This window comes from Salvelinus namaycush, chromosome 19 (genome assembly GCF_016432855.1).
Source record: "Salvelinus namaycush isolate Seneca chromosome 19, SaNama_1.0, whole genome shotgun sequence".
Classification (NCBI taxonomy): domain Eukaryota; kingdom Metazoa; phylum Chordata; class Actinopteri; order Salmoniformes; family Salmonidae; genus Salvelinus; species Salvelinus namaycush.
In genome coordinates this window covers 13,352,846-13,366,896 of record NC_052325.1, presented here as the reverse complement: position 1 = coordinate 13,366,896, position 14,051 = coordinate 13,352,846, and the positions used below count along the sequence as shown (strand labels likewise).

General features: G+C 44.4%; 1 protein-coding gene across 4 annotated transcripts in view; it reads right to left on the bottom strand.

Annotated features, from left to right (window-relative positions):
• Positions 1 to 14,051, bottom strand: part of LOC120064156 (B-cell CLL/lymphoma 9 protein-like) — a 34,322-nt gene that overhangs the window by 6,052 nt on the left and 14,219 nt on the right. For all 4 annotated transcript variants that reach the window (XR_005478573.1, XM_039014530.1, XM_039014532.1 and 1 more), the window contains 5 exons: positions 11,746 to 12,173; positions 8,057 to 8,403; positions 7,460 to 7,567; positions 7,164 to 7,350; positions 272 to 371 (listed from right to left, as the gene is read on the bottom strand). Coding sequence is in view for 3 of the 4 variants with exons in the window: in XM_039014530.1 (XP_038870458.1) it covers positions 272 to 371; positions 7,164 to 7,350; positions 7,460 to 7,567; positions 8,057 to 8,403; positions 11,746 to 12,044 (1,041 nt within the window). In the remaining variant the exon portion in view is untranslated. The remainder of the gene's footprint in view (positions 1 to 271; positions 372 to 7,163; positions 7,351 to 7,459; positions 7,568 to 8,056; positions 8,404 to 11,745; positions 12,174 to 14,051) is intronic.

Genomic DNA, 14,051 nt, shown 5'->3' with positions numbered 1-14,051 from the left:
GATGTGTTTAACTAAGTCCCCACAAGAATAGTAAACAAACCAACATTTTACCAACTGGGGACATTTTGTTAGTCCCCACAAAGTCAAATGCTATTTCTAGGCGGTTTAGGGTTTAGGGTTAAGGTTAGAATTAGTGTTAGGCTTAGAATTTGGGATAGGAGCTGGGTTAGGGTTAAGGTTAGGTTTTAGGGTTAAGGAAAATATAATTTAAGGGGACTGAATTGTCCCCACTAGGTTAGTTATACAAGACTGTGTGTGTGTGTGTTCTTACCAGGGGTGGGAGGGGGGTCTTGTCCTTGCTGTTGGAGATGTTTTTCATGTGGAAGTTGATTATGTTTTCTGAGTGTCCTGTTAAAACAGCATCGGCTGCCCTGAGGATCAGAAACCAGACAGTCACACATCAGTCAGCGGTCTGTATGTGTGTGTGTGTGTGTGTGTACGCATGCGTGGTGTGTGTCCACGTGTGCCAGCAGAATGACGGCAGTGTTAGACAAGGGCATGAAGGAAATGCCAAGGTTGACAGACTAAACAAACAACTTTACACAGATTTTCCAATTAACATCCACATCTTTCATCTCCTATTCCCTACACAGAGGACAGTGTTAATCTGAGCTAACTGAAACACACACACACTTTCAGGCAAGCACACTGAAAACAAAGCATAGCTGCAGGCTTTCACATGTTCGGAGGAGAGCAATATTTCTGGATTTGATGTCTCCTCTACTTTCTCAGAGAAATGTGTAGTATGGTGTGCTTATGCACACTGGTTATTGTTCTCTGGCCCCTCCGTGTGTGTGTGTGTGTGTGTGTGTGTGTGTGTGTGTGTGTGTGTGTGTGCACTGAGTGTACAAAACATTAGGAATCTCGGCTCTTTCCATGACACACTGACCAGGTAAAAGCTATGATCCCTTAATAATTGTTGCGTTTATATTTTTGTTCAGTATATATAAAGTACCAGTCAAAAGTTGACACACCTACTCACATTCAAGGGTTTTTCTTTATTTTTACTATTTTCTACATTGTAGAATAATAGTGAAGACATCAAAACTATGAAATAACACATGGAATCATGTAGTAACCAAAAAAAGTGTTAAACAAATCAAAATATATTTTATATTTGAGATTCTTCAAAGTAGCCACGCTTTGCCTTGTCTAGAGCATATTGGACTGTCCATCAGCCAATTTCTTGTGCTACAATACCTATTTGCCAATTGGCCTGGAGCCTTTTACTGCCTACACAGAGCCCTGCCAATCCAACACGACTGGTCTGCCGACGTAACCATCCGAGGGGGCTAAAACAGACTCTTCCGTCGCGACGTCCCCCTAAGGCTCTTCTGCTATCCCCGGCCCGCTAGCTGTCTGAATCGCCGTTTCTCCAGCTCGCCTAGCTACCCACTGGTCCCTATGATCACTCGGCTACGCTTGCCTCTCCCAAATGTCAATATGCCTTGTCCATTGCTGTTCTGGTTAGTGATTATTGTCTTATTTCACTATAGAGCCTCCAGCCCTTCTCAATATGCCTTAGCTAGCCCTTTTGTTCCACCTCCCACACATGCGGTAACCTCACCTGGTCTAAATGTCTCTAGAGACAAAACCTCTCTCATCGTCACTCAATGCCTAGGTTTACCTCCACTGTATTCACATCCTACCATACCCTTGTCTGTACATTATGCCTTGAATCTATTCTTCCACGCCCAGAAACCTGCTCCTTTTACTCTCTGTTCCGAACGCACTAGATGACTAGTTCTTATAGCCTTTAGCCGTACCCTTATCCTACTCTTCCTCTGTTCCTCTGGTGATGTAGAGGTTAAACCAGGCCCTGCAGCACCTAGCTCCACTCCCATTCCCCAGGCGCTCTCATTTGTTGACTTCTGTAACCGTAAAAGCCTTGGTTTCATGCATGTTAACATTAGAAGCCTTTTATTCACTGATTTAGCACACTCCGCCAACCATGATGTCCTAGCCATGTCTGAACCCTGGTTTAAGGAAGGCCACCAAAAATCCATCCCTAACTATAACATTTTTCGACAAGATAGAACTTCCAAAGAAGGCGGAGTTGCAATCTACTGCAGAGATAGCCTGCAGAGTTCTGTCATACTATCCAGGCCTGTGCCCAAACAATTCAAGCTTCTTCTTCTAAAAATCCACCTTTCCAGAAACAAGTCTCTCACCGTTGCCGCTTGTTATAGACCACCTTGTGCCCCCAGCTGTGCCCTGGACACTATATGTGAATTGATTGCCCCCCATCTATCTTCAGAGTTCGTACTGTTAGATGACCTAAACTGGGACATGCTTAACACCCCGGCCGTCCTACAATCTAAGCTAGATGCTCTCAATCTCACACAAATTATCAATGAACCTACCAGGTACAACCCCAAATCCATAAACATGGGCACCCTCATAGATATCATCCTGACCAACCTGCCCTCTAAATACACCTCTGCTGTCTTAAACCAGGATCTCAGTGATCACTGTAGAACCAGGAACAGATATAGCCCTTGGTTCACTCCAAACCTGACTGCCCTTGACCAGCACAAAAACATCCTGTGGCGTACTGCATTAGCATCGAAGAGCCCCCGCGATATGCAACTTTTCAGGGAAGTTAGGAACCAATACACACAGGCAGTTAGGAAAGCAAAGGCTAGCTTTTTCAAACAGAAATTTGCATCCTGTAGCACAAACTCCAAAAGGTTCTGGGACACTAAAGTCCATGGAGAATAAGAGCACCTCCTCCCAGCTGCCCACTGCACTGAGGCTAGGAAACACTGTCACCACCAATACATCCACGATAATTCAGAATTTTAATAAGCATCTCTCTACAGCTGGCCATGCTTTCCACCTGGCTACCCCTACCCCGGTCAACAGCCCTGCACCCCCCACAGCAACTTGCCCAAGCCTCCCCCATTTCTCCTTCACCCAAATAGCTGATGTTCTGAAAGAGTTGCAAAATCTGGACCTCTACAAATCAGCTGGGCTAGACAATCTGGACCCTCTCTTTCTAAAATGATCCGCCGCAATTGTTGCAACCCCTATTACTAGCCTGTTCAACCTCTCTTTCGTATCGTCTGAGATCCCCAAAGAGAGGGTTCAGATTGATCCCCAAAGACACTCTAGACACAAACTGTTACAGACCTATATCTATCCTACCCTGCCTTTCTAAGGTCTTCGAAAGCCAAGTTAACAAACAGATCACCGACCATTTCGAATCTCACCGTACCTTCTCCGCTATGCAATCTGGTTTCAGAGCTGGTCATGGGTGCACCTCAGCCACGCTCAAGGTCCAAAACGATATCATAACCGCCATCGATAAAAGACAATACTTTGCAGCCGTATTCATCGACCTAGCCAAGGCTTTCGACTCTGTCAATCACCACATTCTAATTGGCAGACTAAACAGCCTTGGTTTCTCAAATGACTGCCTCGCCTGGTTCACCAACTACTTCTCAGACAGAGTTCAGTGTGTCAAATCGGAGGGTTCAATTCTCGGGCCGACTATTTTCTCTGTATACATCAATGATGTCGCTCTTGCTGCTGGTTATTCTCTGATCCACCTCTACGCAGACGACACCATTCTGTATACTTCTGGCCCTTCTTTGGACACTGTGTTAACTAACCTCCAGACGAGCTTCAATGCCATACAACTCTCCTTCCGTGGCCTCCAACTGCTCTTAAATGCAAGTAAAACTAAATGCATGCTCTTCAACCAATCGCTGCCCGTACCTGCCCGCCCGTCCAGCATCACTACTCTGGACGGTTCTGACTTAGAATATGTGGACAACTACAAATACCTAGGTGTCTGGTTAGACTGTAAACTCTCCTTCCAGACTCACATTACGCATCTCCAATCCAAAAGTAAATCTAGAATAGGTTTCCTATTTCGCAACAAAGTAAAACTGACTATCCTACCGATCCTCGACTTCGGCAATGTCATTTACAAAATAGCCTCCAACACTCTACTCAGAAAATTGGATGCAGTCTATCACAGTGCCATCCGTTTTGTCACCAAAGCCCCATATACTACCCACCACTGCGACCTGTATGATCTCGTTGGCTGGCCCTCGCTTCATAATCTTCGCAAAACCCACTGGCTCCAGGTCATATAGAAGTCTTTGCTAGGTAAAGCCCCACCTTATCTCAGCTCACTGGTCACCATAGCAGCACCCACCCGTAGTGCGCACGCTCCAGCAGGTATATTTCACTGGTCACCCCCCAAAGCCAATTCCTCCTTTGGCCGCCTTTCCTTCCAGTTCTCTGCTGCCAATGACTGGAACGAATTGCAAAAATCACTGAAGCTGGAGACTCATATCTCCCTCACTAACTTTAAGCATCAGCTGTCAGAGCAGCTCACAGATCATTGCACCTGTACATAGCCCATCTGTAAATAGCCCATCCAACTACCTCATCCCCATATTAATTTTTTTCTCCTTTGCACCCCAGTATCTCTACTTGCACATTCATCTTCTGCACATCTATCACTCCAGTGTTTAATTGCTAAATTGTAATTTCTTCGCCACTATGGCCTATTTATTGCCTTACCTCCCTAATCTTACCTCATTTGCACACACTGTATATAGCTTTTTTGTATTGTGTTATTGACTGTACGTTTGTTTATTCCATGTGTAACTCTGTTGTTGTTTGTGTCGCACTGCTTTGCTTTATCTTGGCCAGGTCGCAGTTGTAAATGAGAACTTGTTCTCAACTGGCCTACCTGGTTAAATAAAGTGAAATATATATCTTTTTTAAATGACAGTTTTGCACACTCTTGGCATTCTCTCAACCAGCATCATGAGGTAGTCACCTGGAATGCATTTCAATTAACAGGTGTGCTTTGTTAGAAGTTAATTTGTGGAATTTCTTTCCTTAACTTGTTTGGGATAGAGGGACGCATTTTCACTTTTGGATGAATAGCGTGCCCAGAGTGAACTGCCTCCTACTCAGTCCCAGATGCTAATATATGCATATTATTAGTAGTATTGGATAGAAAACACTCTGAAGTTTCTAAAACTGTTTGAATGATGTCTGTGTGTATAACAGAACTCATATGGCAGGCAAAAACCTGAGAAGAAATCCATAAAAGGATGTGGGAAATCTGAGGTTTGTAGTTTTTGAACTCACCCCTATCGAATACACAGTGGGATATGGGTTAATTTTCACTTCCTAAGGTTTCCACTAGATGTCAACCGTCTTTAGAACATTGTTTCAGGCTTCTCATGTGAAGGGGGGCCAGATGGGAGCTGTTTGACTAAGGGGTTTGCCTACAGCCTCGTTCTCAGTCATGCGCTTTCACTTGAGAGTTAGCTCTCGTTCCATTGCTTTTCTACAGCCAATGGAAATCTCCGGTTGGAACATTATTGAACTTTTATGATAAAAACATCCTAAAGATTGATTCTATACCTAGTTTGACAAGTTTGTTCGACCTGTAATATAACTTTTTGAACGTTTTGTCCGAATGGACCAGATCGCGCTTTTGGATTTGTTTACCAAACGCCCTAACAAAATAAGCTATTGGACATAAATGATGGACATTATCGAACAAAACAAGCATTTATTGTGGAACTGCGATTCCTGGGAGTGCATTCTGATGAAGATCATCAAAGGTAAGTGAATATTTATAATGCTATTTATGACTAATGTTGACTACCCAACATGGCGGATATTTCTCTGGCTGGTTTGGGCTCTGAGTGCCATTCTCAGATTATGCTTTTTCCGTAAAGTTTTTTTGAAATCTGACACAGCGGTTGCATTAAGGAGAAGTTTAAAGTTCCATGCATAACACTTGAATTTTCATCAACATTTATAATGAGTATTTCTGTGAATTCATGTGGCTCTCTGCAAAATCATAGTATGTTTTTGAACTACTGAACATAACACACCAATGTAAAATGAGATTTTTGGATATAAATATGCACTTCATCGAACAAAACATACATGTATTGTGTAACATGAAGTCCTATGAGTGTCATCTGATGAAGATCATCAAAGGTTAGTGATTAATTTTATCTCTATTTGTGACTCCTCTCTTTGGCGGGAAAAATGGCTGGGTTTTTCTGTGACTTGGTGGTGACCTAACATAATCGTTTGTGGAGATTTCGCTGTAAAGCATTTTTTAAATCCGACACGGTGGCTGGATTAACGAGAATTTTATCTTTAAAATGGTGCCTAATACTTGTATGTTTGAGAAATTTGATTTATGAGATTTCTGTTGATTTGTATTTGGCGCCCTGCTATTTCATTGGCTGTTGACGAGGGGTTCCGCTAGTGGAACCTGTCCTAGACAGGTTAATGCGATGGAGCCAATCAGTTGTGTTGTGACAAGGTAGGGGTGGTATACAGAAGACAGACCTATTTGGCAAGAACAGCTCAAATAAGCAAAGAGAAACGACAGTCCATCATTACTTTAAGACATGAAGGTCAGTCCATACGGAACATTTCAAGAACTTTCTTCAAGTGCAGTCGCTCAAACCATTAAGCACTACGACGAAAATGTCTCTCATGAGGTCTGCCCCAGGAAAGGAAGACCCAGAGTTACCTCTGCTGCAGAGGATAAGTTCATTAGAGTTACCAGCCTCAGAAATTGCAGCCCAAATAAGTACTTCACAGAGTTCAAGTAACAGACACATCTCAACATCAAAGGAGACTGCGTGAATCAGGCCTTAATGGTCGAATTGCTGCAAAGAAACCACTACTAAAAGACACCAATAACAAGAAGAGACTTGCTTGGGCCAAGAAACACAAACATTGGACGTTAGACCGGTGGAAATCTGTTCCTTGGTCTGATGAGTACAAATTTGAGATTTTTGGTTCCAACCGCAGTTTCTTTGTGAGATGCAGAGTAGGTGAACGGATGATCTCCGCATGTGTGGTTCCCACCGTGAAGCATGGAGGAGGTGTGATAGTGTCACCGAATCACACCGAATAAAGCCCATTGAGTGGAGAACATTTAGCAAAAAGTTAAATCTATGCACGCCTAAATATCTTATATTGAGTGATAATTAACTTGTTTTTTTCGTACCAAACTAAATGACCTACTGTCATTGGCAGATAATTTTGTCTTATTTCAAGATATTTTACCTTCATATGACGATACGGCGATTAAGATCAAATATCTTGAAAAATATATTTTTGCAGTGTAATTTACATTAATTCGCTGTGATCGACCTTACTTGTTGGCCATCTCTGTAGTGAAGACATAAACCACTTTAGACCCAGCCTTCTGACCACCCGCCGACTCCGACGCTGCGCCCTGGCCTCCTAGTGGATTGTGGGAGGGCGTGGAAGAGCGGCTGAGTCCGGCGTTGGAGGGAGGATGGGAGTTGGAGTCCTGGGGCTTCACGTCACTGGAGTTACAGTCTGGGGAGGGACAGATAGGATCATTGGTACTGTAGTTTTCAGTAACAGGTGGAAATGGGGATGACCGACAGACACAAACACATACACAAAGTCACACACACACACTTACTGAAGAATCCTTTGTCGTCCTCATCACTCTCTCCTCCAGAGCACCAGTCAGCTCCACTGTAGGGCTGCCTCCTCTCAGCCACACACATCCTCTTCACCCTGTTACTGTCTGTATACACACACAGTCAGTGTGTGTGTAGCTGTGTTTTCATGTGTGTGCGTGCATGCGTTTCTACAGACCAGAGTCAGAGCTGAGCTCTCCATGTCAATAGCACACACAAACACACCTTCCCCTCTCCCCTCCCTTCTCTAAGTGCAGTCCTGTGCACCAGACTCCCAGGAGGAGAGGAGAGACCGACACAGCAGTGGATCAAGGGCAGAGTGCGTGACCATAATGACACGCTTTCAGGGGCCTGCTGCTGTTTCCACAGCCACAACACATGTTCACACAGAATGGATACGTAGCATGCCCACTAACATCAACAGCTATTGTGTCAGAGAGGCAGAAATATATAAGCACTTTAGCTTCATGGAAATGCAAGCTTAGAAAGTAGGATGTCATCAGTAAATAGTACACTACTTCATACCACTACGTATACCGGTACTCAACTTGACATATTTGAGCTGAATACTATTTGGAGTGCAGTGTAATACTCACCCTTGTCGTCGCTGGTGGGCGTGACTGTGTCTGGCTGCTGCTCATTGTAGGACTCCACCGAGGTGCTCCTCTCTCTTTTTACCTTCACCTTTGACCCCTGTCCCCCAGAGGTCAGGCCCTGGCCATTCTTCAGCCCCCCCATGCCCCCTGGACCCGTCCCCAATACACCCCCCTGCTGGGAGCCCTTAGCACCCACTGTCTTGAGGTCGCAGGGCGAAGCCTGAAGTTGGCTGCCGCCGCTTCCTGGTTTGCTCTGATTGGGCAGTTTGGAGTCCATTTGGGCGGCACCACCGGAGGGAGACATGACGGGAGGGGAGCGCACCATGACTTCTGGCTTGGGTTTAGGACTGAGAGAGGGAGAGATGAGGAGGAGGGAGAGAGAGAAGAAGTGCTTATCAACTGTACATAAATAAACTGAAGCAAAATGTACTTCATGCACTCTTTCATAGTGAGACAGTGGAAAAAAATTCAGCATAATTTTTATTTAACATTTATTTATCCAGGTAGTCTCATTGATATAAAAAAAATCTATTGACCTGGTCATGGTTAGGCAAGACAACTTTACTTAGACTGATGAGGAAGAATTACTGGAGACTTGGGTTATGACATTCCAGGAGAATCAAGTGCATATCTCACACTCTGTGTGTACGTGTGTGTAAATGCCGCAACAGGTATGGCTCCCCAAGTAGTACACTCAGGGAGAATCTCAATTGCATACTCCTCACGTCCCTTCTCCTCTCTCTAGTCAGACTGCAATCACTCCTCACATCCCTTCTCCTCTCACTAATGATAAAAATCTTGGCTGTAGATCTCGGCTTGCATTTTGACTCAGAAAGTGATCTTCATTCAAAAGGTTGGTGACCACTGGTCTAACCAATCTGAGCATCAAAGCCAATGACGAATTTTCAAACAGCCGCTTAACCCATGTGTGTTCTAGCTCTGGCTCAACCTATTGGTTTCTGAACCAATTAGAAGGCCCCGAATGTGTTCGCAGTCGCTGAAGGGTCAGACAAGTACTCCGATCCAGACTCATTGCAGAGAAGAAACTAACGTATGTGGGCGTGGCATAGGGTTTGGCCGGAGCAAGGAGTGTGGGTAGCCAGGCAATCCTCTCTCCTCACCTCCTTCTCAAAACACAGGTCAAAGGTCCCTCCCCTCTGATCTTCTCCTCCGATGGGTTTTGAGAAGGCAACGAGAGGAGTATGCAATTAAGATTCTCCCACAGTCTCTGTTAGTTCTCCTACTTCCCCACCACGACTTGTTCCCCTAGAAAAGCAGTGGTGGCAAAGGTCGCGGAAAAAAGGTGGGGAGATAGGGGTTGCTTCTGTACAAGGACTGTGAGAAGTACAGTTCTGGTGACTTTTTAAAAGGACATTCTATTCCAAAATGATTCCAAATAAAATTATTTTAATTTTGAGTTTTTAAAGTCAGACTTTTAGAGAACAACTTTACATTTGACACAACATCCTAATTGTTATTAATATTTACAATTATTTTGAATAAGCATGAATTATTATTCAACCGTGAAAAACTGTTTAAATTACAACGTATGTAATTTCCCTTTCAAGACACCATTGCCCCGTTAAGAGTTTTGTTGTGCAGTTGTTCCTAAACCATGCTACAAACTCTAGTTGTAATTGCCTTTTTTAATGGTGCCATGCGTGCAATTACATTAAGAAATGTTGAGCATTGACTGATTATCAGAACGCATGTTTCTCTCCCTGTGGCACCCGCAACTTGAATGCACCTCCCGTTAAAGCCATTCTACTATGGGGTTGTCTGATGTTGCTGTTCTTTACTGGTCTTGTTGACAGAGGAAAAGTAAATGTGGACAGTTATAGCATCTTCAAAGTGAATCTTGGCAGAAATATTTTTATGTTCCTTTTTTGTTGTTGTGTGGCGGCATCAATTTAGTGAGTACAGGGAAAACACTTGACACAACCAGGGACACAGAGGGGAAACAGGCCAGAGCCTGGAGCTAGACTTAATTAGTGCCCAGTGAACAGACTCCTGACTGAGGAGTCTCAGTTGGAAAAGAGGCCAGAGAATCAGACGGCTGGCTGGGAGTGGACCAGACTGACCTCTTGTCCCATCAACCCTTCCCCATCTCCCCCTACCTCTTTCCTCACTCCGCTCTTTCCATTGCCGGGAGGAGACTGCCAGAGTAGTGAATCACACACACACACACACACACCCTAACATGTGTACAGACTAATACATAAACACACACACACACTCCTTCAGCAGCTCTATTTGTATGGAGGCACCCTATTTGAAAAACAGACTAAAAACAGTAGGCCTACTGTGTTCAAGACTTACGCTGTGGGAAATCCCCCAACCTACCATGATCCATCATTATAGCTACTAACCACAGTGCTGTACTGTACATACATCATCAGCTAATACCTACAGTTAGACCAGTGGTACCAAACTTTTCTGAGTCAAGAGTAATCCTATGCAACATTAACCAATTAAAAACAGTACTGTAGCAATAAGGTTTGTGCAGTAAGCTATAGGCCCAATACATTATCACCACATATTGGCTTTGCTTGAATTGTCCTGCCAATACATTGTTGTTCTGACCAATTTTTTTTAATAATAAAAAAATCTATATATTTTTTTAATTAAAAAAATCTATATCAATATATATATATTTTCAACATTTGAGGTAGGCTGTACAGCTGCAGTGCTTGTTGTAGCGCAAGCAGGAAGAACCCGCATTGTATGGCTTATAAAAGTGTGGAATACAAAGTGTTGACAATGCTGAGTAAGAATTTACACATGAACTCCCTCATAAAACCACCATTGTGCTGTATTTGTTGACCGTCTCTCTCTAGTCAGGGTTTTAAAAGCTCACAGTATCAACCTTGCTGTAACTTTCTTTTATGCCTGCTACATTACTGCAGACCCAGCTATCTGAGCCACCCGATTGGCCAGAGGTAGGCCTATAATGCACTTGATTTGTTCTCCGGGCCCCCCTGGGAAGGCAGAGTTTGCAGCTTCAGACACATGAAATGGTTCAGAATTTGAACACGTGGCCAACCCGGCGCGCAGGGCAGCTGAATCGGGTACACCTACTGCCAACAGCACGAGATGAAAAATGGAACGCAAGGCTTTATTGTTTGAGATAAATATTTGGTGATTGACTAGGAATGTCTTGTAGATCACAGTTGGTATAGGCAAGTATAGGCACAGTACAGACAGCCCGAGGGAAGGGAAACACACACACCATTTTCTCACTGGCCAATAGTGAGGTAGGAATAATGTCTGCCAGAGTATTATATTTGGCTCGGATCACAACCATGTACAACTGACAGGGGCAGTTCTTCACAACCGTAGGCCAGAGACACAGACCATAATCTGGCGGAGAGGAGGATCAGGGCGGCTGCTTCTCAGTGGCCATGAGAAAAGTACAGCTCAGGAGAACAGGACACTTCCAACTGGCAGGGACAGCCCCATACCACACCCTACTGACACACACAGCTGAGCGAGAGAGCAAGAGAGCGAGAGAGAGAGAGGGATGGCAAGCGTTTGGCAGGGCAGATGCTGATTTCCAGTGGCTCCAGAAACATGAGTCAGCAGAGAGAAGATCCAAACACAGTGTACTCCCTGACCCCAGGACACACACACACCACTTTTACTACTACTACTTTACACAGACAGACACATGTACACTCTCTCTCCCTCACCTCTGTGTGTTGGTGGATGGGGAGTTCTTCAGTCTGTTGTGATGAATGGAGGGGGCTCCCAGCACCACAGAGCAGGGTGGGGTGATGAGCTGCTGGGGGCTGCCTGTGTGTGTGTGAGGGGCTTTCCCTCTGCCGTTCCCTCGGCCACCCGAACCTGGAATACTGTTCCCGATAATCCCAAGATTTCCCCGGCTGTCCTTGGCCTCCTCTCGTTCCTTCTTCCCTCGCTCTTTCTTGCTGAAGTGTGTCACTGCCGTTCCTCCTGCTGTGGCAGGCCTTTCCTCCTGGACCTCCAACATACTCTGTGTGTGTGTGTGTGTGTCAATAAGACTGTGTGTGTGTCAGAGAGAGTGTGTGTTTCTGTGTGAGGAAGAAAGTGGGTTTGTGCATGAAGTTTCCCCAAGGGGCTCTCACGGCCCTTGGGCACTCTGTGGAGAGAAGACAGAAGACAAATGTAAGGACATCTTTACAACAATTGTCATTGCTGTTACATGGTCATTGGTTATCACATTTGAAAATAATTATGTTGTGTATCATCCTCTCTGGTAGAAGTAGTGGGAGTCCCTGAATGTGGTTGACTGGGGGAAACACAGAATACTAATGAAAGCTACACTGACTGAGCTCTCAATTATGACTGCCTGGATTCCTATTGACCACAAAGCCCACACAGGTTCTTACACTGTGCGCATGCGTGCGTGTGTGTGTTTGCGTATGCATTCTATGTTGCAGCAGTGTGTGTGTGCCTGTGAGTGCGTATGCATTCTGTTGCAGCAGTGTGTGTGTGTGTGTGTTTTATCCCCCTCTGGTAATGACATAAGAATCCACAGTGAGCAGGACAGTCAGATCACACTGTCATCCCACAAATATTTAGGAACACCTCCAAAACACTCATACTGTAACCGGCTCCAGAGAAAGAGAGAAAGAGAAAAAGAGAGAAAGAGAGAACGAGAGAGAGAGAGAGCACTGCTGGTACTGGAAATAACAGACAATCTCACACTGTTAGCTGCTCCTACATGGGCTAACTATACACTACTGTACAGGGTTGTGTGTGTGTACAGCGAGAGACAACTCCATAGGGACAGAGAGACCGACAATGCTCTCAGAAAGTATTCACACCATTTTACTTTTCCACATTTAGTTGTGTTACAGCTTCAATCCATTTGTTATGGCAAGCCTAAATAAGTTCAAGAGTAAAAAAATTCTTAACATATTGCATAACAAGTTGTGGTAATAGTGGTTAACATGATTTTTGAATGACTACCCCACACATACAGATAATTATACGGTCCCTCAATCGAGTTGTGAATTTCAAGCAAAAATTCAACCACAAAGACTTGTTCTTGGGGTTGTACTCATCCTTCTTCTTCCTCCAAACACGGCGAGTGGAGTTTAGACCAAAAAGCTCTATTTTTGTCTCATCAGACCACATGACCACCTTCTCCCATTCCTCCTCTGGATCATCCAGATGGTCATTGGCAACTTCAGACGGGCCTGGACATGCGCTGGCTTGAGCAGGGGGACCTTGCGTGCGCTGCAGGATTTTAATCCATGACGGCGTAGTGTGTTACTAATGGTTTTCTTTGAGACTGTGGTCCCAGCTCTCTTCAGCTCATTGACCAGGTCCTGCCGTGTAGTTCTGGGCTGATCCCTCACCTTCCTCATGATCATTGATGCCCCACGAGGTGAGATCTTGCATGGAGCCCCAGACCGAGGGTGATTGACCGTCATCTTGAACTTCTTCCATTTTCTAATAATTGCGCCAACAGTTGTTGCCATCTCACCAAGCTGCTTGCCTATTGTCCTGTAGCCCATCCCAGCCTTGTGCAGGGCCACAATTTTATCCCTGATGTCCTTACACAGCTCTCTGGTCTTGGCCATTGTGAAGAGGTTGGAGTCTGTTTGATTGAGTGTGTGGACAGGTGTCTTTTATACAGGTAACGAGTTCAAACAGGTGCAGTTAATACAGGTAATGAGTGGAGAACAGGAGGGCTTCTTAAAGAAAAACTAACAGGTCTGTGAGAGCCGGAATTCTTACTGGTTGGTAGGTGATCAAATACTTATGTCATGCAATAAAATGCAAATTAATTACTTAAAAATTATACAATGTGATTTTCTGGATTTTTGTTTTAGATTCCGTCTCTCACAGTTGAAGTGTACCTATGATAAAAATTACAGACCTCTACATGCTTTGGAAGTAGGAAAACCTGCAAAATCGGCAGTGTATCAAATACTTGTTCTCCCCACTGTATATATAAAACTATATAGAACTATATACACTGCTCAAAAAAATAAAGGGAACACTTAAA